This window comes from Oculina patagonica, chromosome 9, assembly GCF_052425735.1.
Source record: "Oculina patagonica isolate OP01 chromosome 9, crgOcupat, whole genome shotgun sequence".
In the NCBI taxonomy this organism is placed as follows: domain Eukaryota; kingdom Metazoa; phylum Cnidaria; class Anthozoa; order Scleractinia; family Oculinidae; genus Oculina; species Oculina patagonica.
Genome location: NC_135766.1, coordinates 19,649,822 through 19,674,766, shown reverse-complemented (window position 1 = coordinate 19,674,766; position 24,945 = coordinate 19,649,822). Strand labels below are relative to the sequence as shown.

The following is a 24,945-nucleotide window of genomic DNA, read 5'->3' as shown; positions in this document are numbered from 1 at the left end:
TGATCGAGCTACAAAAATATCAATTCTGAATATTGAAAGTGCATGGTACGATTAACTTTCGCTAAAAAAATTGAGCCCGCTGTATTAAATACTTCTTCTGTAACGCAGGGTTGAAAACTTGACATTTTACTAAGAATGTATGGGGTCATTAGAACTTTTGCCACCCAGAAATTTTGCAGTTTTTGAACGCTTATATCTCCTTGAATATTGCACATAAATAGCTGAACATTTCGCCGATAATTTCTTTAAACATCTAAAGTCACTTTTTTATATGAAACGATGCCTTTTCTACGCAAGGTTGTATCCGAAAGAGGCAAAATGTAAACAATGACGTCAGCAAAGATCGCCCTATAACAATTTAAACTTCTTTAAATAAAAAAAAAAAAAAAAATTGAAAAACAAAACAACAAAAAAACCCCCTCGTTTCGAACATGCTAAGAGTAACGGACCATTTTCCTTGGGTATTATCTTCGGAAGAATGGAATTATTTAAACGCGTTTACGATGAAAACAAAACTGATTATTTAGCGATCACGTGTTGAGCGATAAATGATTTGTGGTATCTTGAAATAACTGGTCTTTAGACTTTTTTTTAACATCATTTACAACAGTTTAGCCGGTTTCTGCTCATTGTAACTACAATACCCGGGCCACCATAGCCAACTCGACGTAAATTGAGATGTAAACAACTAAAAGCATATAATTTCTAGTGTGACTAAAACATTGATAAAAAAAAAACATTGACCTTATGGGGCAAATTTTTCTACTGACCTAATCATATTTTATTTGGTATAGTAATAGAGAGTTGGTGCATGGAAAAAACAAAACAAAAACAAAAAAAAAAAAAAAAAAAAAAACAAATATCTTCTCCGAAGAGAGAGAAGATAATTTTTTTTAAGGAAAAGATAGTAGGAACAATTTAACAATATCAAATTTATTTTGCTGAGTGCATAATATTTTCAAAAAAATCACTTTTAAACTTCATTTACTACCTGAAAGTAAATGGCACACTTACGTAAAATAAAGAGTTTACTAATAAAATAAACGTAATGCTTTCAGAGCAATCACAATCAAGAAAATGCCATCCAGGCAAATCGCGTGGACTGTCATCCTTGTGTTTGGTATGTGGAATCCCTTAAACATGTTATTAAATCGTATATCGACACGTCGAATTTATAATTTTAATTATTGCACTTTGAGTTGTATGCAAGGTTGAAGGAACGAGGAAAGGGAATGATTATGTTACGTTAGGGAAAGGAAAAAAAGACTTACTGTTGTTTGTTTTAACACTGTTATTATTAACTGCTTCTTATCTACCTAACGGATATTTTTTTACACAGCTGCAATTGTTCCTGAGACGACTTCTTTGGAAAACAAGAAAAGTAAGTTTAAAAATTAAAATTGGAATCATTCGTTGTAGCGCATTCTATTCAAGTTAGTCATTAGAAACAAAGAACTGTGCAAAAACGCCTTGGGTTAATAACAATTGTTCTTATTGTTTAAGCGAAACGCTTCGGTCATTTTCTTAGAGACTTTATAATACCACGCCAAAACAGATTGAATAACTAAACATAAAAAAGATAGGTCGTTCCTCTCTAAACGCAGCGACATGTAGCAGGTAAAAAAGTGACAGCATGCATGTACCAACACAAAAAATGTAGCGGACACGCGTTGTAGCGACATGTCCCATTTTGCCACGGTGGGGTGTGCCGCTGTATCATGTCGCTGCTGTGTGTTTATGTTATGATTTTGATTCTGCTACATGTCGCTGCTACGTTCCTGTAAAATGTCGTTTTCAGTCTCACCAACTTAAGTCGCTAAGTAGTCTGTTGAGTGTTATTTAGTTACTTAGCTAGCTAGTTAATTAGTTAGTTAGTTTACTTAGTTATTTATATAGCCTGTAGTTCTGTATTGCATTTTTTTTCTGGTATATGAATTGATTATTTAACGTATTTTAACTGTATTTTAAGATTTATTTAAGTGAGCACCACAAATTTAAAAGTAAATGTTTACTTTTTTATGTTACCCTCTATGATTTCATGGAGCGTTAATTTTCTAAAATAAGGTATTTAGTGGTACGCTGTTCATACTGCGTCTTTTTCGTTTTTTAGGGGATAAGTGCAAAGTGCTGTGTTATAATGGTGGAACATGCAATAAAGATAACTGCACCTGTAAAAATGGATTCACTGGAAAGTTCTGTCAGTCACGTAAGTCAGTCCAGTCTGCTATTGCTGGTGATGTAGATTAAAACAGTAAGGTTATAGAGCTATTTCTCCATACATGGAAAGCGCCAACTCCCTATGTGTTGCGCATTGACCTTGTTTACTCCTTCAAGATGCAATAAAGAAACAGACGGCACTCAAAAAAGTTTTATACGGGGAGGCTCCGCCCCGGCTCTGACCCCTTGCCCTTTTATATACCATTTTGACAGAAATTGTACCCCTTCGTATACCTTTCACTGAAAAGGGTACCCCTTTCATAAACCTAAAGACATGGCATAAACTTAGAACAGGACGTTTTCTTGTCATTTTCACGTAGCGCTTAATACATTAAAATAATACAACCGTAAATTGCGTCTGTTCGAAATATTTTAAGTAAAGGCCCTTTTAAATACCTAAATGACAGACTTCCATACCCTTCGTATACCAACTTGTAAAATCCCTACCCTTACATATACCTTAAGCCTGAAAAGGTCCCCTTTCGGGCGGAGCCTCCCCGTATAGCCATTATAGGGAGTAACCCCCCCCCCCCCGGGACGAAATCCGCCCTCTAGCTAAAGTGGTCATCCTCGCCCTGATCCTATCCCGGTCTCTGTAGCATGAAGCTTCTATTAGTATTGCTACTCTCCCTCGGATGGGATGCTAGTCCATCGCAGGACTACTTCTATTTTGGCAACTTGCAGGTATCGCAGCACAAAAGCTCCATACTCTTTGACAGAAGCCTAGGCTTTTGTACATTATGCTAGCATTTTTTTCGAGCATTTTAGTGAGGCAAAAGCATTGAGCATTATTCGAGCATTTTAGTGGCATTTTCCAGGAAAATTGTTTTTTTTCCAAGAAAATAAAAAACGAAATTATTTTTTTTAGAGAAAATGAAGACTTAAACTCAAAATTCAACTACAAATAGCTTTCTAGAGATAGTCAACTACTTTCTGTACTTAGCCTCATAGATGATTTTGAGGATTATGATTTTTTTGGCTGTATTTATGAACTTGTATACGTTGTTGTTGTTACTTGCAACACTTTTACAGTTAACGCCATGTTAAAAACTTTGAAAATAATTAAAAAAAACCGTTTGTATAATGAGCATTATCCGAGCATTTTAGCGACTTTTTTGGGGGGGACCGAGCATTTTAGTGGGGCATTAAGGTGGAGCATTTTATTGGGGAAACAAAAGCATAATGTACAAAAGCCTAACAGAAGCGCTTCAAATTCTTTACCCTTATAATGAAAAACGAGATTTCTTAAGGCGTTTGTTTCTTTTCTTTTTTTAAGCCATTTGCCAGGAACAGTGTGTCAACGGAGGTCGCTGTGTTTTACCTGACAAGTGCTTATGCCCTTATGGGTTCGTTGGATACCGCTGTCAGCAAGGTAAAAATATATTGGGTGTTTACCATTTACAAAAATTTCGGAAAATTTCCGTTGGGAATTTCCAGTCGGGAAGAGCGCGTTCCCTCGTTCCCCGCGTTGTTGTTGTTGTTGTTGTTGTTGTTCTTCTTCTTCCTTAACGTTTCCCAAAAATTTTCACTGCGTGTTTTACAGCCTTTGATTGCGGTAGAGTTTACCAAATTTCGATGATTGCTTTCATTTTACCTAAACGCTCAACTAACTGTTTTGTGACTTGTAATTTATATCTTTGCCCGTTTTTAACTGATTTTAAGTTTTGTAGCATGTTCCGATCTTTTCTTTAGGAACGTTCCTCTAATATAATTTGTTCCTCATATTTGTGTTCCTGTTAACCTTAAGAGGACCAGCTTTTTATAAAGTTAGGAACAAAACGTTCACCCTAAGATAAAACAGGAACATTTCGTTCCGAGTTCCCAACTGTTGATGGAACATATTGTTCCCAAATTGATAATTTAGGACTGCTTTGTTCCGAGTTCCTATCTGTAAATGGGACGCGTTGTTCCCAAATTGATAATTTAGGACCGTTTTGTTCCGAGTTCTTAACTGTGAATGGAACGATTTGTTCCCAAATTGATAATTTAAGACCGTTTTGTTCCGAGTTCCTGTTTGTAAATGGAACGTATTGTTCCTAAACTGCTCATTTAGGAACAAATTCAGGTCTCTTTGGTTCCGAATTCCTTGCGCTTACTTGACCATTTTGTTCCTAAATTATATTGTCCATTGAAATGAAGACAAACAATGGGGCGCGCATAGACCTGCTTGGGCAAGCTGGGCACAATCTTGGGTGTCATGAATTTTGCACAATAGTAATGAGGGCAGGCAAGAAGAGGCACGCCTTGCCAAGTTTAAACATGAATGAAGTTTCTTAAGGTGTAATCGGTGCGTTGTATTTTTTTGGAAAAGAAATTCAGTTCTAGGAGATTGTGTTGACCATTTTACCTTAATGATAAAATGAGCAAGAAGTGTAAAATCAATTGGTCAAATATCGATGGAGCATCGCCCAAACCAAAGCGGCTTCACCTGGAAAAGAATGAAACCGACCGATTGTATCATTGCCCAATACAAGTGTGCGACCATGATGGCTTTCAAAGTCAGAGAGGGTGCAGAAAACATGTGAATACCAAGCACAGTTGGTTCTTTTACTTTGACGAGAAACCTGATCTGGGAATGCTCAATGCATACGAAAAAGAAGGCGCCAGTGATGTTAAATCGAGTGAAATCACAGTACAAACTACCAGAGTTTTGCCTTCATTTTCAGTTTCCAGCAAAATTGGCGAATCGTTTGTGAAATGGTTGACGGGAAGTGGTGGGGGTTGCAAGAAAGATCATGTAGCCCAGCAGATAGTCAAGAGGTGTTTCAAATTTCTCAAATTTTGCTGCGAAGATGAAGAGGAATTAAGTTTTGAAGTGCTGGATTTTAGCCTGTGTTCGCATAGTCTGCTGTTCAAGTTTATCGACTACTTGCAAGATGAATGCAAACTCGGACACGGTGGCCGATTGGGCTACATTGATGCGATTTCCGAATTAATCGACTTCAGAAAGATAAATGGCGCATCAGACACAGTTCTTCGAAATTTGTCCTCAACAGAGTTGTACCTCAAACGAGCGCGCAAGACAGTGGCAAAGATGATGAGACTGCAGTGGACACAAGATCTAGACATTGAAACTTTGGATGCTAGGGGACACTGGGCAACTATGGAAGAACTGTTAGAAGTGGTGACATTTCATTTACCTCGTTACGAGAACACCGTAAAGACATGCAAAACTATTCCAGGTCAAGTTAATCCTTCGGACTTAACATTTGCCACGAAATTCGTCGCGGTGTATTTGTTCATCAAGGTGAAGGGATCTCGGCCTATGACTTACCAGTATTTGACCGTGGACATGGTAAAAGCAGCAAAGGAGAACGGAGGATTTATTCACCAGAAAAAGTTTAAGACGGCCAGCAAGTATGGATTTGACTCATTGATTCTGACCGATGCAAGCATGCAGGTGCTTGAAAGCTACATCGATTTCGTTAGGCCATTGCTGAAACCACAGTGCGACTACGTACTTGTCACAAGAAATGGAGGACAACACAGCAAATTGGGCGACATCATGAGTAAACTAGTGTTTGATGCAATCGGAAAGTACATTCATCCGACGCGCTATCGTCAAATTGTCGAAACGCAAAGCCTCGATCTGCTCACAAGCAAGGAGCAACGTATTTTATCAGAAGACCAAAAACACAGTTCTGCCGTTGCAAAAGTTCACTATCAAAAGCAACTACATGTGCTGTCCCGCGTTTTTTTCACATACCCCTATAAAAAAAATTTAAATCAAATCTTGAATCAAAATCTTGAAACAAAATCTGAACACAAATCTTGATTCAAAATCTTATACCAAAACTTTTTACAAACCTTGAATCCAAGCGTAGCGTTTTATAGTATTTTATTTTTTAAATGCATGAAACTTTTGATCAAATATAATATTTTATTATATTTGCTCCTTGTCTTTACAACTGATCTGGAAATTAAATCTTTTTTACAGTGCTTACTCCAAAACTGTATTCAACACTTTATCCCAATATAAAATTCTCTTATACTCTTTTTCACACAAATTCTATTGTGCGTTTAAACTTGCTTTGATTTCATTTGATTCAACATTTTTTTCATATCTTTTTTCATCCTTTCTTAAAATGTTTTTTAGCTCTTTTAATTCTTTAAAAAACGATTCTCTTTCTTTAAAAAACAATTCTATTTCTGTTTTTGAATATTGTGTTGATTTATTTGAATCCATACTTATATATATACATTATATAATTTACAGTTCCTCTTTTTGTATTTTGATATTTTTCTAAATTTTGGATACATTGCTTTATCAATACTTTTAAAATTCTATTGTTAAACTCTTTATTAATTCATGCTTTTTCTCGCTTATTGTGTTATGTGCTTCATCCCTTGATTTTTCATTGTATTTGGCTATTGTTCTGTATCGTTTTTTGTTTATATTACAGTCATAATACAAATAATTATCTTTGGTGTTGTCTTTTATCTTTATTTTACCATCTAATTGAGCTATTCTTGATCGCAATTCTTTTTCAGTTTCTATTTGTACTTTATATTCAATCTTTTTAACTTTTTTCTTTATTGGATTCATTCTTATATTTATTAAATTATTTCCGTATTTGGTAGCATATTCTTCGATATATTTACTTTCTACTTTTTCAAGAGATTTTTTATCCTGACATGGACAGTTTACCAATAATTCTATAATCGGATCATGGTCTTTCAATTTATATACTTGGCTGTTTTTATTAGTTAAATGCCATTTTAAACGTGTTTTTATATCCTGACATGTACTGCCAATGTATTTTTTATCATTGTTAAATGAAACTATATATATTTTGCCATCTCTATACAAGCTATTTATTCGTGAATTAATTAGCTCAATATCGGGTTGTTTTCTTATTTTATAAACACTATTCAGATCGTTGTTATTTAGTCTAATATATTCTAATTTAGTAGTCCGCGATAAAGCAGTATAAAGCTGTTTTTTACACATCCTATTAGTATCAAATATGTTATACGGTTCGTTGATATTAGCGCCCTGATATTTGTATACAGTAATACAAAAGCTAGGAATAAAGTTATCCTCAAGTTCTTTTTGGTTAAACCAAAAATCATTTATGTAATATAAAGTGGTTTCTCTTTCTTCCTTGATATCTTCAATTTTGAATTGCATTGTATTATATATATCTTTGTCCTTGATATTTGATGTTGCTATTAGAGGCATATTTTTACAAACTACATAAGATTCTTTCTTGCTATTATAATTGAAATTTACCTTGTAATATTGTTTGTCCTTACAAAAATTTTCACAACAACGTTTATTCACATCTATTCGTGTTTTATTTAGATAACAAATGTTTTTCATTAATGTAGTATCTATTTGTTCAAACTTGTGTGATATTTTACCTTTTTTTAAAAATTTGTTTAGCATTTTGTAAGCAGGTACATCATATCGAGAACAGCCCTTGATATATTTTAATGTTTCAATATTTGGGCACATTTGATTGATAGCAGATGATTTTACATAGTCATATGATATCTGAGATCCGTTTTCCACTGGTGAGCATTGGAAAGAGTCTCCGAACAAAAATACTTTGATATTATGTTTTAAAAATGCTTGATATAACAAGGTCATATATTGGTTAGGTACCATAGAAAATTCATCAATAAAAAGGGTTTTTCCTTCAAGAGAGCTCATATCTCTTCTTTTCCATTCGCAAAAATATGAATCGAAAGTATGGCAATATTGATTTGTTTTATTGATATCGACATTATTTTTGATTAATCTAGATTTGACGTTTTCGATAGCTTTATTTGTATAGCTGAGTACCAATGGCTTGTCCTCTTTAATGACTAAATCGCAAAGTTTTTGTGTTTTTCCTGTTCCAGCTTTTCCATTGTATATGGCTCCCTCTCCTAAAAAATCCTTATATTGTGTCAAATCAATATTATCTCGATACCTCTTTTCAAAGTAAGAAAAACTACTATCAGTCACATATGCTTTTCCTATGCATTTTATATCAAATTTGATATCTTTTTTGTGCTTGAATAAAACTCGGGGATTTTGTATGAGAAATCCATCAGTATTTATTGAAATAATTTTACTCTCATCATCATAGCATTGGTTTAATAGCTTTAGACATTTTAATATAGCCCCTGATATCACGAATCGATTGATATTTGTATAGTCCGATATTAATCGTTCAATCTTAGTCTCTTTGATAAGAAATATATCATCGTAATTTGATATGCGGCGTATCGGATCAAAATCAACCTTAGAAAATCGTCGCACTCAAGATATTTATTGACTGTGAACAATATTATTCAAGGCAGGGCACCTCCAGCTTCAAATCTTATAACTGAAAGAGAACAGCGACAATCTCGCGGTTTTTCTTTCCTACCTGTAACTACCAGATATGGTCTTAAGTCGTGGCGTAGCGGGCACTGGAACATGCTACCTCGTGAATTCGTTCCATGGCAGGCTCAAAGACTTTTTGAAAAAGATTAGACAAACTGATTTCAATGTTTAATAATTATATTTTATCGCTTTTAGATAGGATTTTTATATTTATATATATATATTTTTAGGAATCTTAATTTAGCTAGATGGTGTTGTTGTTTGTTTGTTTGTTTGTTTGTTTTTTTTTTTTAACCATTTTAAAATAGTCTGATGTAATACTTTTATACCCTTTGTTTTGATGTAAATACTTTTGTAAATATTAAACTTTTAATCGTGGAGCACCTGTAAACTAGCTAACAGCTAAGTGTGTACTTTTTTCCACGTTAAATAAAGTATGTATGTATGTATGTATGTATGTATATTGTAATATTTCTACTTTCGTTTAAAGCACTAGTCCAAGTGCATAAAATAGTATCAATATCTGATGAAATAAAACCATTGTTTGTTTTGTTATATTTGCGTCCTAAATTACCTATAAAAGCATTTACCATCATTTTTGCTTCCTTTTCATCAAAATTATTGAACATATACTCGATATACCCTTTGAAAGTGTCTGGTTTTAATGCTTTTTTTGATACGATTTTGTATTTTATCTGGCTCTTCGGCATATTTAACATATCGATGAGATATTTTATGAGATCCTTGTTATAAAAACCTGCCTCAATTTTAATTGGAGCATTAAAACATTTTAACATATACTCATCGATATAATATTCTCCATTATCATTTAAATCGTCTTCATAGTCAAACTCTTCGATATCGTCGTGAATCGTATATATGGGAATTGGTGATGAATTGTTTAATAATATGCTTGGATAGCACTTAGATATATCAATAGATACTAACTTCGATATATCTTCGTCTGTTATTTCGTCTGTAGTAGCAAATAAAAGAGCCCTTGGGTAATATTCGTCGAGAATTTGACGTGTTTTGATATTGTAAGATGACTCCGGTATATAACCATTTAATTGTTTATAAAGAGCTGAAGATATGCTTGTAAAACTTTGATTATACCATCTAAAATCATCCGATTTGTATATATCAAACAACTTGTCACATATACTCTTTCTTTCGTCATATTGATTGTTAAGTACATACATATTACGATTGTGATCAATAAAGCCATCCAAAACACCATTATTGTCCCAATGCATGTACTCGACATAGTAATTAGATTTTTTTGTGTATAGGTCTATTGCGATGGCCATTTTTGTATCTTTTGGTAATATAATAATTTGATTTTCACATGTAATTGACTTTATTTCATCTATATTAGTTAATTTTAGTATATTTTCGTGATATGAACTCCATTTGAATTCTGCCATATGTTTTAATAGGTTTTTGCATCTGCCTTGATTAGCTTTTGATGCGGTTATTTTTAAATTTTCATCTGTTATAGGCCACAAATGATGGTCTTTTACTATATATACAAGGCTACAAATACAATCATTTGCAATATGAGATACAAATTTTTTATATTGACTGTCAAAAGCATGAATAGATAACTTTGGATGACAAGCTGAACTCCATTTAATAATTTCATATGTGCTTATTCTTGGACCATCGAGGACGTACTCGTTTATTTCATCTCTTAATCTGCTATAATCATACTTTTTAAATCCTTGTTTGTTTTTAACTTGATCCCATATATAATCTATAACACATGTATTATTTCCATGCTTTTTAATTGGTCTTTGGTCTTTTAACAAGTAGTTTACAAGCTTAAGATTGCCCATTTTGTGTTTAATAAATTGTTTCTTTTTCAATACAATATAACTGTATTTTATGTGTGTAATATGCTCTCCCGATAGCATATTTATATTTGATTGTAAAATGGTATATAAACTGAATTTTAACATGTCTTCATGAGATATATCTTTTGGTATTATTGTTTCAAATGGACCATACGATTTTTGAATTTCGGAATTTAGTATATCATTTATTATTTTTACATCGATAGTTAATGATATGTTGGTGTTTTTATCCATTTTGTTCAGTCTTTCTTCAAATAAAGAAATAAACGATTGTCTGTATTTGTCTTTTGCATTTGATATATTCTGTTCACTTTTTCTTGCAAGAAATAAAGAATATTGCTCCATTTCAGATTCTATAATTTGATCTGTCTTTTTATCTCTGTGTTGTTTTTCGATATTTTGTATTTTATCGTATTTTGATTTGAATAGTTTGTCTCGTGTTTCATGTATTTTACTTAATTTTAGTTCTGTTGTAATGATTTGTTTTATCTTTCTGTGATATTTGATATCATTTATTACATTCTGACGTGTTTTTTTATTTAATAAATCTTTCCATTTATGGCCTAAAGCTTTGGCATCTTTTAAATATTGAGATGATAATTTTTTCAAATAGCTTTGATTTGTTTTATTCATATTAATATTATTAGAGAATATATTTTTAAATAATACGAGTTCTGGTGAGATCGTATTATTTTTTAGCGGGTTTTGAGAGCGTTTTTTGAGAGCGGGTTTTGATAATTTTTTTGTTTTCATTTTTTTTATACTATATGAAATTAGTATTTCTTTAAGTGTTTATAGTAAAATTATTTTTTTTATTTTTTTTAATTTCATGTTTTTGAATAACTAGATATATTTATATATTTAGTCATTGTTAAAGTGCATGAAAGTGTTTTATTGTGTATTGTTATTATCAATTATTTCAAATCTATCATCATCTTCTATTGCTTTGATAACAGCATTTTTGATATGTTTTTTTGACTTCAAATGTGTCCATTTAGCTGCTAATGAACTATCGTAATTACATATATCGCATTTCCATCGTTTATTTAACATATACTTAGTCTTTGAATTTTTGATAGCGTTTATTCTATCAGCGTCGTTATCATACTTTAAATTTCTTCCCATTTTCTCTTATTATACTATAAATGATATTTCTTTATATCTTTTACTATAAATATATTGTGCGTTTAAAAATAACCAGTAATAAAATATTATTGGTTGTCATCAACAACAATAACAGTATCATATCAATACTGTGTAACCAGCCTTATAGCCTTCTTCAATATATGTTACATAACTTGTCTTTATATATGTGACTGTTATAGTGCGTTTAGATATAAACAGATAATTATTTTCTTTAATATATATATAGAATGACTGATATAACATTAAATATCAAACACCTTTTAGAATCTGATCAAAGCTCGAATGATATAGCCTTCATTAATAAAATGTATTGTATTCAGAGCATCCTTAAAACAAATATTTGTATTATTAAAATGCTATCTTCAGACATATCAAATGAAGACAAAAATCATGTACGTTTAAAGTGTATACCTGAAGACCAGAAACGACGACGGGGAAGGCCTCGTAAGGATCAACATTAAATACATAATTATTCAGTTTACGGTTTTAGCCATAAGTTATAAATGATTAATGAGTACAATGTTTTTAATGACGTGATTTCTATTGACCAATCATATTTCAACAAATTTTACTCAAAAAGTTTACTCAAAAGTTTACATAAAAGTTTACACAAAAGTTTACTCAAAAGTTTACTCAAAAAGTTTATTCTGAAATTTACTGCCAAACACAGCTGTGCCGTGAAGTTATGTGTGTTATATATATAATGGTTTGTAATTCTGAAATCCACGATGAATTAAAAAATTTAAAAGAACCTATATGCCCTTTCTGTGATCAACTATTGATAAAAGGTATCAAGGATGCTGAGCAATGCTGTAGTAAGCAGGATATAGAAAATATAAATGGTATGGATGTCTGTCTAAATTGCGGTTTGGTTCATAGTTATGATTATGTCAGTGAGTATATTGATTTTTATGAAAATATGCATAGAATACGGCGAGAATCGGTATATCATCGTAAATATCACATCGAGGCTGTTTTAAACGATTTATGTATTAAAAATAGGGTACAATTGACTAGTGATCAAAGGAATCGAATTTATAAAGTGTTTGATATTATCGAATCCGGCGCTATTCCTGTTGTAAACAAAGGTAGAAAAAGACTTATATCAACCAAATTCATAATTAAACAGCTTTTTTTGATGATGAATCTACCTTGTGAATTTATCAAAATTAGCAAAAGCAAGAAAACGTTAGCCTATTATCGATTGTATTGGAATGAGATTTTGTCATTAAATTTTGGCGAAATAAATCGGATCATCCAATAAATTTCTTATCATATTTTCGTAGGTACTTGTCGATTATCGGACAGGTATCCGTCACATAATCGTCAATGTTCTTCATTGAAATTATGACGCTAGACGGATTGTAATCACCGCATCTCATCGTGTTTTTAATTGAGTTGAGTAAATGCTGGTAGCTCTGATATGCATATGTACTATTTTGAATTTTTAAATCGAGATTTTGATGATGCATCCAGCCTTGTATTAAAAGCGCTATTGTACTAATTGCAACCAAACTAACACCTCCTGTAGCAATACTTGATGAAATGGAGCCGGATGCAAAGAGAATAGACAATGAATTCCCTAATAATTTCCATTTTTTGAAACGTTTAACAGCCTGCTTATAAGCCCAACATTTTCGATGATATGTTTGATAATAAGCTTTCAATTCTATAATTTGTTCTTCAGTCAGTTCGCTTGATATATGGTTCCATGTAAATATGCATTTTCGATGTTTAGTCATATATATTAGTTATATATGATTTTTTTGCTTTATCATTTTGTTATTTTACCATTGCGCTTGTTCTTTATTGTGTAATACAGCTTCCTTATGTTTTGAATTAATCTATCAATAGAATCAATAATATTGCTAACCAATTTCACTGTTTTCATATAAGTGAATTAGATAAAATCGTTGGAGTTAGATAATTTATTCAAAGAATACATCGTATGTTTTATCTAAAAATTGAATTTTATGATAGATGGGCCCATTTATCGGGTATGTATTTTTACTAAAACCGATTCTTTGTATATAGTAACCTGAAGAAATTTGAAGGCTAGATGCATTCAGCGTATACCCCGAGAAAATTTTATCGAGACTAATGCCGTTGTTACAAATACCGATTCTAAATTGATTACCTTATTTTAGTATACCAGAGATTCAAATAAACCCCTATGTAAACATCTCTAATTTGCTCATAAGATACATCTAAATCATAATCGAGTGATAACTGATTAGACTCTAATTTCACCCATGGAAAATCAAAACTACTACCATTGTCGAAGTTTATTTTAATTCTTTTATTATCACCGGCTTTATAGTCATATTTAAGTGCCATATATATAGTCCATTCATCAGATTCAGTGACATTTTCATTTAAATTAATTTCGAAACCACTCATAAAGCCGTTTTTTGGATCAAAATCTTCTAACAATTTTGTGGGATTAAAGACAAGATTACTATTTAATCCAGACACTACAGCACCGTTACTATCTGCCATGATGAATTCAGATGGATCCGTTAGATCATAAAAATACTCGAAAATTTTATGGTAATAGCTGATGTTTCTTTTTTTAGCCATTTTTAATTCAAGATCAGACTTCAAATCGTCCCGAAAATTTTTTAACTGTTTATAATTAACAGCTTGGTCATTAGTAGTACCTTCTGCAATACCATAAATAGCCTTTGTTTTCATATCAATTGATGCATTGAAAGCTATTCTATCATTTTCAACATAATATAGCTGATCGTATATCCTAGTATCAACGTTACTCTGATAACCTTTTATTCCATAAATCACGATATATGTTTGTAATTTTGGGACATATACGTTCCCTGATTTCATCTTTAAAACGATATCAACATAGAGATAATTATTAGGATGTTGTTGATATTTATTAATTTGTGCTATTGTTCGACTATATCCATCATAAACTCGCGTAGTTAATTTGTCGATGTTGTCGATTGATGAAACAATATCGATATCTAGACTATCATGATCTATTTCAGCTGGAAAAAATAGCTCGAAAACCATTGTGTATCGATTGATTGGTAAACTATATACATTGATACCTAATCTGCTTGAGTAGTAGCCTTTATTGCTGTCAAGTACCAGCTTACTGTCTACAACTTTCGTATTAATTTTGTGGTATGGAGTCGGATGATCAATTAAACTACCAAGCTTGATATCATTCTCTTCGCTTAGTTGATTGATACTGTCGGTCATTATATTAGGCAAACGTGTTTTCTTTACCAACGGAAGTTATATGACTGCTATCAACATAATCAAGCATGTATTTTTTGTTTACAGCGTCTGTATCATTGCTTGGTGTTTTTATATTTGTTATTTTATGAGAGTTCATATCGAGATCAGCTAGCATTGAATTACTACCATGGATATCTAACCTATTTTGTATGCTCTGAGCTAAGGTATTACTAACGGATTTAGTTAGAAAAGTACTGTCAACGTATACCTTCGAAGCCTTACTCTGAACACTGCTGGATAAAATAGCTGTACCTGTTTTTTTTTTTAGAAAAGTATTGTCAACATACATTTTATCAGCTTTTTTTACGTCTCTGGAGCATCAATATACATTTTATTCATCACGTTAGACAAATTGCTGTATCCTTGATCGAAATTTGGAACATTTAATATGCTATTAAATGTTTGTTCGTTATTGGTACTAAGGTCGGCTTTATCAGCGAGTTTGTTGTTTAGTTCTGTTTTGACTATCTGTATCTCTCATTTTACGTTCAACATATTGCTTTGATACAAGACTAGTCGGTACGTACATACCGTCATACCATTGCTCAGTGTTGTGAATATTACCTTGATTTGCAATCAAAAGTAGTTTCAACCCCATTCTTGGCAACAAACAAGCATTTTTGTTTTACATATGTCTTATTTACGGCCATGGACAAATCATAAGGATATCGATTAGATTCGAAATCAGCATCGGTTAAATCAGTATGCAAATTCACAATGCTTTCTTTTAGTCAAATCAAAATTACCTTCATGATCTATTTTAAAGCCTATACCAGAGTCGCCCTTTTGGCCTTTTATATTTTGAGAATATTTGGTATGCATAAAATCATTTTCGTCATTAATGTACCCCATTTTCTGTTAATATGTTAGATTAAATCTATCTCATCGAAATTTTTTTTTATGAATTTACGTGGTTTATCAATATATAAAAAGCTGAATGGGTCTTTAGTTGCTTGCTCGTATAGCTCTTTTGGAATACTGATTTTCACGGCATATCAGTGCCCTCTCATTAGCACTTGGGAATTCGTAAATACAAAAATGCGAACAGTTAAGTCTTATGTCTTTTTTCGTTATTAAAATAGCTTTGACACAAATATATCACGCTACAGTTTTTATGTCTCCCTTGTATAAAATAATCGATTAATGGTTTTTTGATTTTTATCACAAACATAATCGTCAAATATCACGAGCTTTTTGATTATCATCATTTAGTTTAGAAACAGGAATTATTTGGTCGTTCCCACTAGCTTCAATAATGTTATAACCAGCTACATCGCTTATTGGTTGGAACACATTGATAAGATTCTGGTATTTAGACTGGTCTAAATTTTTTGCATATAAATAATATTTTATCGAAATATAATAAAGTTGTAAATCATATGCATTAAAGTATTAGTCTTTCCCATATTACTCGGAGCGCAAAGTAGCATACGAAAACATTGATTTGGCATGAAATCGTATACTTGTTTAAAGTTCGAGACTATTATCGTCTTCAGTGTCATAATTTGGTATTTTCATATTATATATATCAGTTATATAATATGAAAGACTTCTGGAAGACTGATGAAAGACTGATGAAAGACTGATGAAAGACCGATGAAAGACTTCTGGAAGACTGATGAAAGACTGATGAAAGACTTCTGGAAGACTGATGAAAGATTGATAATAATCTACACTAATATATATAAATGAGTCTATTAGCTTGGCAAAAAATTGCTAACCAAAAAGAAGAAGTTGAAAATCAAATCAAGAATATTAATAATCAAATAATGTCTTCAAAATTGCCAGATGAATTAGGACAAATTAAATTTGCAAAAATGTTTAAACCAGTAACATCTCGTCTCGATACACAAATTGAAGCAACCAAAAAGTTGAATAATAAAGGGTTAAAAGAGCTTGACCCTCTTCCAGAATATCCAATTCGAACCAGCCCCCAAGATGGGGGTGATGAAATGCCCAATTTCGAACCACCACCACCAATTAATGAAACTCAAATCCCATTTGAAGCCCCCATGAATTGATGAATATGAAATGCCCGATTTTGATCCACCGCCACCCATTGATGAAGCTCAAACAGAAGATGAAGATGAAATGCCTGATTTTGATTTACCACCCTCAATAGAACGAAAGAGAAAAGAATGGACACCTAGCTCTTTCAAAAAGGCTGATCAAAAGAAATTAGATAATGAACGCAAATATCTAGCTGAAGAAAGGCGTCGCGTCAACGTTTTATTAGGGAAGCTCTCAAAAAGTGGTGAAAATTTTATCAAATCAGGTAAATATGAAGGAAAGTCATATGATGAGCTGTCGGGACTATCCGAAGATTTTACAAAAAAAATTGATAGAATCGAAGATCAGCTGTTACTGACTAGACAAAAAAAGCAAAGAATGGAATACAACAAAGTTCCTTTCTCAGCTTCGGATTTACAGGAAAAATCAAAAAAATTAAAAAAGACCCCCGTAAAACTAAATATAAGAAAAAACCAGCTATAGAAAAAGCATTATTTGATAAGATAGAGGGTATTAGGAGGGAGACAGCGCCTGATTCTGATAGAGAAGAAGATGAGTGGGAAGGCAGTGGTCTAGCCCATAATTATAAGGCTATTTATTACAGAGACCCTGAAAAACTTATTGAAAAATTGGATATAATTTGTGGAAGCATATCCGCTGGAAATACGAGTTATGAATTAAAAAACCAAGGTATTACAATAATAGATGAACTGTTAAGAGTGAAAAGAATTACAAAGCGTCTTTATGAAAAAATTTATAACAACTATTTTATCTAATTTAAATATATATAATGGAGAAGCATTTGATACTTAGTTCATTCAGGGCGAAAAGACAAGCCAATAATTATAATCAGAAAGCACATGATTTCACTATTTATCTTGAACAGCCACTTTTCTTGGATCAAAATAAAAATTATGAAATGGCACTGGATGAGATTATAACGATGACATATAGTTGGTACAATATCGCATCCTCATTCACTAATACTAAAATAAGATATCGAAAAACCGTTGGTAGTGATACAAGTTTTAAAAATATTGAATTTCCTAATGGAATGTATTCATATACAGACATTGATACTTTTTTAAAAAATACAACTGGTAAAGATGGTGATAATTATCCATTTTCAGTTACGTTTGATTTATCATTATTTAGAACAATAATAACCATAAAGCCAAATTATGAATTAGATCTATCTGTATCAGACTTTAATTTGATTCTGGGTTTTGAAAAGAAAATTTTAACTTCAGGGAGTAATATAAGTGACAAAATACCTGATTTAACAAGGAGCGTTGATATGATATGTATTCATTGCGATTTGACTAACAGATCCTTGACAGATGAATCCAGAGATGTATTATTTTGTTTTAGTATCATTGCACAAGGCATTCGTAGATCATTCCCTTTCACTCTTCAACCAAGACGACTAAAATTTTCACCAATTAATAAAAATAGTATTGATTCAATCAGACTATATATAACCGATTCGTATAATCGTCCCATTGATTTAAATGAAATCGATACGGCGTTTCATATCGTTATCAAAGAGGTGAATTAATCTAAACTAATAATATAAAATGAATCGAGTATACGAATGGTCAAAATTTTATAACCCTAAAAAAGGTTTATATCAATATCGCCATAAAGGATCAGGTTTAATAACTAATGATTTATCAAATATCGGACAATATTCTAAAAAAATGATAAAAGATATCAATAAATCACCAATAATCAAAGCACAAAAGAAAAGTTTAAAAACCGTGTTAAATAGAAGTGAAAAAGCTGGGGATCTTATTTTGAAACGATTAGCACAATTGAAGTAAATTATCTAATCTAATAATATAAATGAGTTTCAGAAGCATAGAAAATGTTGAAAAAGTTGATTATCTCAGATTCAATCTGCAAACACCCATTATTCAGCCGGCAAATGGCTTATATCAGGAAAAAACAGGGTATATATTCAATATGACTGATCGTTCTTCTTGGTTCGATTGGTATAACGGATACTTTATCGTCAAATACAAACTTCAAAAAAAGGCTGATGGTACAGCTATCGATGCCAATGCTCTAGAAACACCTGTGCTAACGTCAACGATAAATGATAGTTCCAGTATTATAAATCACATTATGATAACTTCAGGAGGTAAAAAACCTTACGATGGTAATGACCTGCATAAAATCTGTTTCATAAAAGGATTGCTTGAATTTTCTGATGACTATAGTCGTACAGTAGCTACCAATTTTAATTGGTATCTTGACGATAGAGCTGCATTAGTGGGCAATTTGACAACAGCCCCAAAAGTAGGAGCAATTAAAAGAGGTGAATTGTGCGCACAATCAAAAGACGTATATGCGTGTATTCCGTTGAATAGGTTTTCCATTTTTCAAGAACTACTAGATAAAATGATACCACCTATGCAAATCGAACTAAACATAACACTAAATGATGATAGAGAATTTATTTACAGAGTTGGGGGTGCTGAAACACGATATGTGGTTCTAGATTTTCAGTTATGGTTACCACGTTTGAACTTTACATCAGCAGGACAAAAATTAGTGAATAGTAGATTTTTAACAACAACAAAATGGACATATTTAAGAGAATTTATTAAACATTCATCACCAACAACTGCTATTTCTGGGATATATCAAATTACACCAGCTATTAAAAATGCAAAACATGTTTTTGTATATCTGCAAAGAAACAAGTCAAATAATGAATTAGAAAATCCCTTTATTTTTGATACTTTTAAAATAAATGCTGGTGATAATGCATGTAAACTTTCAACTTGCCGTTTGCAACTTGGTACTTCGTTTTTTACTCCAGAACTAGAGTATGATTGTGATTACAAACCAAGATTATATAATGACATTCTAGAATATGCATACAGAACCTCTGACTATAATACAGGAGTGCAGTTAAATTTACAGAATTACTCTGAATTATTTCCGATAATATATTTTAATTTACGAAATCATAAGGAATCGGTTACTGATGATCCAAAACAGTTATTGTTTCATTACAGATTGAATGTACAAGCTACTGACGATTATATGATATACGCTGTAGTTCTTTATGAAGAAAAAATTGTAATTGACAAAATTGGGAATGAACTTATTTTTATGTAATATTTAATCTAACACTATTATATATAGAGCAAGACTATGAGCACAAAATATATTTCAACATATATTCCTTTAACAGAAGGCCAAATGAAAAAGCTAGCCAGAGCAATCAAAAATTCAAGTGAAGTGAGTTTATTGATTGATAAGCATCAGATCAAAAAGAAGGGTAATACTGAGTTATACCTTACAAAAAGACAAATAACACGGCATAATAAAGTAAAAAGTGAGGGTAAAGGCATTACATTGAGTTTATCTAAAACACAAATAAGTAAAATGCGAAAGGTGATTGGAAAAGGAATTCAAGTCACTCCCCCTCAAGGAGGGACAGGAATGCAAATAGAATACCCTTATTATTCACCACAAATCATTAGGAAACAAAGATCAAAAAACGGTGGTAAAATCAAACTACCAACTAAAAGAGATGCATTATCTTATAGGAGTCCTCCAATTATTGGTTCGTGGGCTGAATATGATAAATTTCTTAAAGGCGGATTGGTGTTTCCAAAAAAAAAAAAGATCTTGAAACCAAAAAAAAAGTAAAAAAACCTACATTTATCAAAAAAGCTCTAAGTAACAATGATCTAATGAGATGGTGTAAGTATTTAAATATTAATATCACAGGGATATACAGCAGAGATGAACACATGCCTAAAAAACATAGCCCATGTATCATTAATTTAGACAGCTATGAAGGTGTTGGTAGTCACTGGGTTGCCTGTGTTCCTAGTGTTAAAAAAGACATATTGTGGTACTTTGATAGCTTCGGAATGCCATACCCAAATGAATTTAAAATGAGAGCTGAGAAAGATGGGATAAAACAAGTTTTGTATAATAACACACAATATCAGAATATCAAATCAGTACTTTGTGGCTATTATTGTATTTATTTCTTGCATCAAGCATTGGTTTATGATAGAGAGTATCATGATATATTAATGCTATTATCAATGACTGACACAATGTACAATGAACGTTTTATAAGCAATTATTTCAAAAATATGTAATCATATTATATATGAAATCGTATTGTGTGAAACAAAGAAAAATAACAAATTGCGTACCTAATTCTGAACAATATGTAAGATCAAAGAACGGAAGACTTATGTTGCGTTGCGTTTGCTTAGAATGCAAAATCATTAAAACCAAATTTGTCAGTGAGAAAAAAGGACGAGGAGTTGGACAAACCATTAACAAAAAGATTGGTGATAAGATTCCAGGGTTTCAACAAATTCAGGATCTTATTGGTTACATTAGTCCGAGTACAAAAAAGGAAACATTAGATAGATTCTGGAGTGGCGATATTGCCAAAGGGGCTTTTAACCCCAAAACGGATTTTTTTACTAAAAAGTTTTGGACATCTCCAAGTGAGAATCAAGATCCGTCATGCTCTAGAACCATTTGGGATAAGAAAGCCAAAAAATGGCGTAATACATACTGCGATTAAATATCTAATCAATATATATAATGTGTCAATCGTATTGTCTATCGTGTAAAAAACACACCAAATCAATAAACTCTAAAAAGGTAAAAGCTAAAAATGGTCGGCTTATGGAAAAATCGATTTGTTCTATATGCAAAAAGAATAAAAGCAAATTCATCAAAGAGCATTATGGCGGGGCTCTTGCACGTTATAAAGGCCCTTCTACAGTTGATAAAATAGCCTATGTAGCATCAAATTTCGTAACTCCATCACCTAGCTTTGCTTCAATGGCAAGACTTTTAGCAGGGCAAGCTCTCAAAGGTGTAAAAGACAATGTTGCTTACTATAAAAAGGGTAAGGGTCTTGATATTCAAAAACACTTATCAAAACTTGGAGAACTACACATGAGAACACCTACAGGCAAAAAGTATAATTATTGTGGACCTGGAACTAAATTAGAAAAAAGATTAGCATCTAACGATCCTAAATATAGAGATCCAATAAACAATCTAGATAGCATATGCCAACAGCATGATATTGATTACAGTAATTCAAAATCACTAGCTGATAAACATAAGGCAGATGATCTTATGCTTAAGAGAATATCAAAAATACCATTTAAAGACCGTCCATGGGGAACAACAGGGGTACAAGCTTTAATCGCTAGTAAAAGAAAAATCGGATTGGGTATAAAAAAAAAAAAGCCAAAAAACGTAAAAAGCCGTCGGGTGAAGAAAACTGGCAAGAAAAATTAGCTGATGAGTTACACAAACCAATAAAGCGTAACTTTACTCGACGGCGTGTTATAGTTACCCATATTGATGAAATTTGGTGCTCAGATTTAGTTGAGATGCAACAGTTCAGTAAATGGAACAAGGGATACAGATATCTTCTCATGGTACTGGATGTTTTCAGTAAATATGGTTGGATAGTGCCTCTAAAAGACAAAAAAGGTGAAACTGTAACTCAAGCATTCAAAACCATATTCAAAGAGGAGCGTAAACCTCAATATCTTTGGACTGATAAAGGGAAAGAGTATTACAATAAAAATATGAAGGAGCTTTTGGAAAAGAATGGTATAACACTATACTCAACCGAAAATGAAGAGAAAAGTAGCGTATGCGAACGATGGAATAGGACAATTAAAACCCGAATGTGGAAACAATTCACTGCTCAAGGTAATACGACGTACCTCGATATGCTACCCAAGCTGTTAAAACAGTATAATAATACCAAACACTCAAGCATTAAAATGACACCCGTAGAAGCATCGAGGAAAAAGAATGAAGGCTTAGTATATTTCAATTTATACGGTGATATGAAAACATCAAAACAGAAACCGAAATTCAAAATAGGTGATAAGGTTCGAATATCGAAGTATAAAAGAAATATTTTCGATAAAGGGTACACGCCAAACTGGACAGAAGAAATTTTTACCATCGATAAGATACAATACACTAATCCTATTACTTACAAATTGAAAGATCTCAATAATGAAGACATACAAGGAAGTTTTTATGAACCTGAACTGTTAAAAGCAAAACAGGACGTATTCAGAATTGATAAAGTCATTCGGAGGGATTATAAGAAGAAACAAGCTTTAGTGAAGTGGAAAGGATATAATGATGATTTTAATAGTTGGATACCAATGAAGGATCTACAACATATATAAAATTCGTGCTTATTGACTTAGGCATCTTGAATCAATTCTGAGAATAAAAGTTTATTTTATGACAAACGTTTATATAAAAGTTTGTATAAAAGTTTATTGTAATATGATTGGTTAGTTAATATAAACAATAGAACATTCGAATCTATTGTATTGAACCAAATATTATGAAACCATGACAATAATGCAGATGTTTAACCTTGAACTATAAAATATTAATCACCATAATTTTAAAAAAGTCATAAATATATATAAAAAATAACGAATCACAAGAAATATATAACATTAAAAATTTACCATAACTGTCGGTTAAAAATATATAAAAATTTCTAAAGTATATATATAAATGGTTGAAGTTCGAAGATATTTTACTGAAAAAGACAAGATGGATGCAAAAAGAAGGTCCAAGACTTTATATGCATCTAAAAAGGAATGGTTTTGTGTCATTTGCAATAATTATAACTATAAATTATCCGGTAAATGGAGACATCTTTTGACACAAAAGCATATTAATAACAGCATCATTTACAACAAAAAATCAGATTAAACGCACTGTATAAATGATATAAAAAATAATGTATAATAAATATTATAATGACATCAAATTACATCAAAGAAAAATTCGTTGAGATGATGAATATCATAGAAAAACATTGCATTAAAGACAATACACTTTTCTTACAATTAAGTGAAAAGGAACAATCAAATAGATTAGTTAACATTTGTACTGATCTCGGTATTATATCAAATATGATCATACATAAAAACATGTTCAAAAATCTGATAAAAATACAAAAATATTATATTGAAAATGTAATATAAGACGTTCATTTTAAACGCACTAGAATCCAACTTGATAAAAGGAATAATTAAACGCACTAAGATGCAAGATTTTTAAAAAAGAGTATAAGAGAATTTTATATTGGGATAAAGTGTTGAATACAGTTTTGGAGTAAGCACTGTAAAAAAGATTTAATTTCCAGATCAGTTGTAAAGACAAGGAGCAAATATAATAAAATATTATATTTGATCAAAAGTTTCATGCATTTAAAAAATAAAATACTATAAAACGCTACGCTTGGATTCAAGGTTTGTAAAAAGTTTTGGTATAAGATTTTGAATCAAGATTTGTGTTCAGATTTTGTTTCAAGATTTTGATTCAAGATTTGATTTAAATTTTTTTTATAGGGGTATGTGAAAAAAACGCGGGACAGCACATGTAGTAAAGCAAAGATCGCGAGAAGTTGCTGTCAAAGCTCACGAGTGTTTACAAAAGCTACAAGGCACGAAAGGCTCGGAGGTGGATAGGGAAGTGCAAACGAGGTTTAGCGGTTCAACCTCAAGTGTTTCCGCACCGGTCGAAACAACAGAATCAAAGCAAGAAAAGAATCAAGATTCCCCTCCCACAGACCATTTGCGAGTTCAAAGAACTTATCGTCGGGTGTTGAAATTCACGGCAGACGAGGATAAGTTTCTCAAGAAGGGAATTGATAAGTACGGGTTTGGACAGTGGACGGCAATTTTAAGGGATCCTGATTTCAAATTTCAAGACGGAAGAACGGCAGACTCTCTCAAGAAAAGGGCTGGAATGAAAATGCAGCTAGTCTAATTACCGAGGCAAGGACAACACTAACATTTTCAACTTGTATTAAGCAAGAACGTCATTTAATATATCGTGACTTATTAAATTACTTTTCACGATCAACAATCTATTTCTTGAACAACAAATAATGCACGCTAGTAGTAAGAGTGGTAAGGTGGTCGATTTACTAAACGAATGGGCTCGACTAAGCCGCTTTCTAGATAAACAACTCTAATTTTACAATAATCTCTTTTAAATTACTATAGACTCACTGAAAAAGAGTTTCAATGTATATTCACGATCAACAATCTATTTCTTTAACAACAACTAATTCACGCT

General features: G+C 31.9%; 3 protein-coding genes across 3 annotated transcripts in view; all 3 read left to right on the top strand.

Moving 5' to 3' along the window:
• The window catches only part of LOC144666357 (nicotinate phosphoribosyltransferase-like), an 89,362-nt gene extending 89,172 nt beyond the window's left edge, over nucleotides 1–190 (top strand). The window contains exon 13 of the transcript XR_013573171.1: nucleotides 153–190. The gene's annotated coding sequence lies outside the window, so the exon portion shown is untranslated. The remainder of the gene's footprint in view (nucleotides 1–152) is intronic.
• A 1,154-nt stretch (nucleotides 191–1,344) lies between these two features.
• On the top strand, nucleotides 1,345–3,796 carry LOC144666632 (uncharacterized). The gene is made up of 3 exons (XM_078528029.1): nucleotides 1,345–1,381; nucleotides 2,111–2,206; nucleotides 3,494–3,796. Exons 2-3 carry the CDS (start codon nucleotides 2,138–2,140, stop codon nucleotides 3,794–3,796), a joined length of 372 nt encoding a protein of 123 aa, XP_078384155.1. The 5' UTR covers nucleotides 1,345–1,381; nucleotides 2,111–2,137.
• A 780-nt stretch (nucleotides 3,797–4,576) lies between these two features.
• LOC144666631 (uncharacterized) lies at nucleotides 4,577–24,701 on the top strand. Its single transcript, XM_078528028.1, has 2 exons — nucleotides 4,577–5,896; nucleotides 24,253–24,701. The coding sequence occupies exons 1-2, from the start codon at nucleotides 4,577–4,579 to the stop codon at nucleotides 24,631–24,633; spliced, it is 1,701 nt and encodes a 566-aa protein (XP_078384154.1). The 3' UTR covers nucleotides 24,634–24,701.
• Nucleotides 24,702–24,945: the final 244 nt, after the last annotated feature.

Excerpts from the sequence above, each read along its gene's own strand:
- LOC144666632 (XM_078528029.1), top strand. The coding sequence starts at position 2,138 with ATGGTGGAACATGCAATAAAGATAACTGCACCTGTAAAAATGGATTCA. Across the intron at positions 2,207-3,493 it reads TGGAAAGTTCTGTCAGTCAC|CCATTTGCCAGGAACAGTGT; the intron begins GTAAGTCAGTCC and ends TCTTTTTTTAAG.
- LOC144666631 (XM_078528028.1), top strand. The coding sequence starts at position 4,577 with ATGAGCAAGAAGTGTAAAATCAATTGGTCAAATATCGATGGAGCATCG. Across the intron at positions 5,897-24,252 it reads ACTATCAAAAGCAACTACAT|CAAAGATCGCGAGAAGTTGC; the intron begins GTGCTGTCCCGC and ends CATGTAGTAAAG.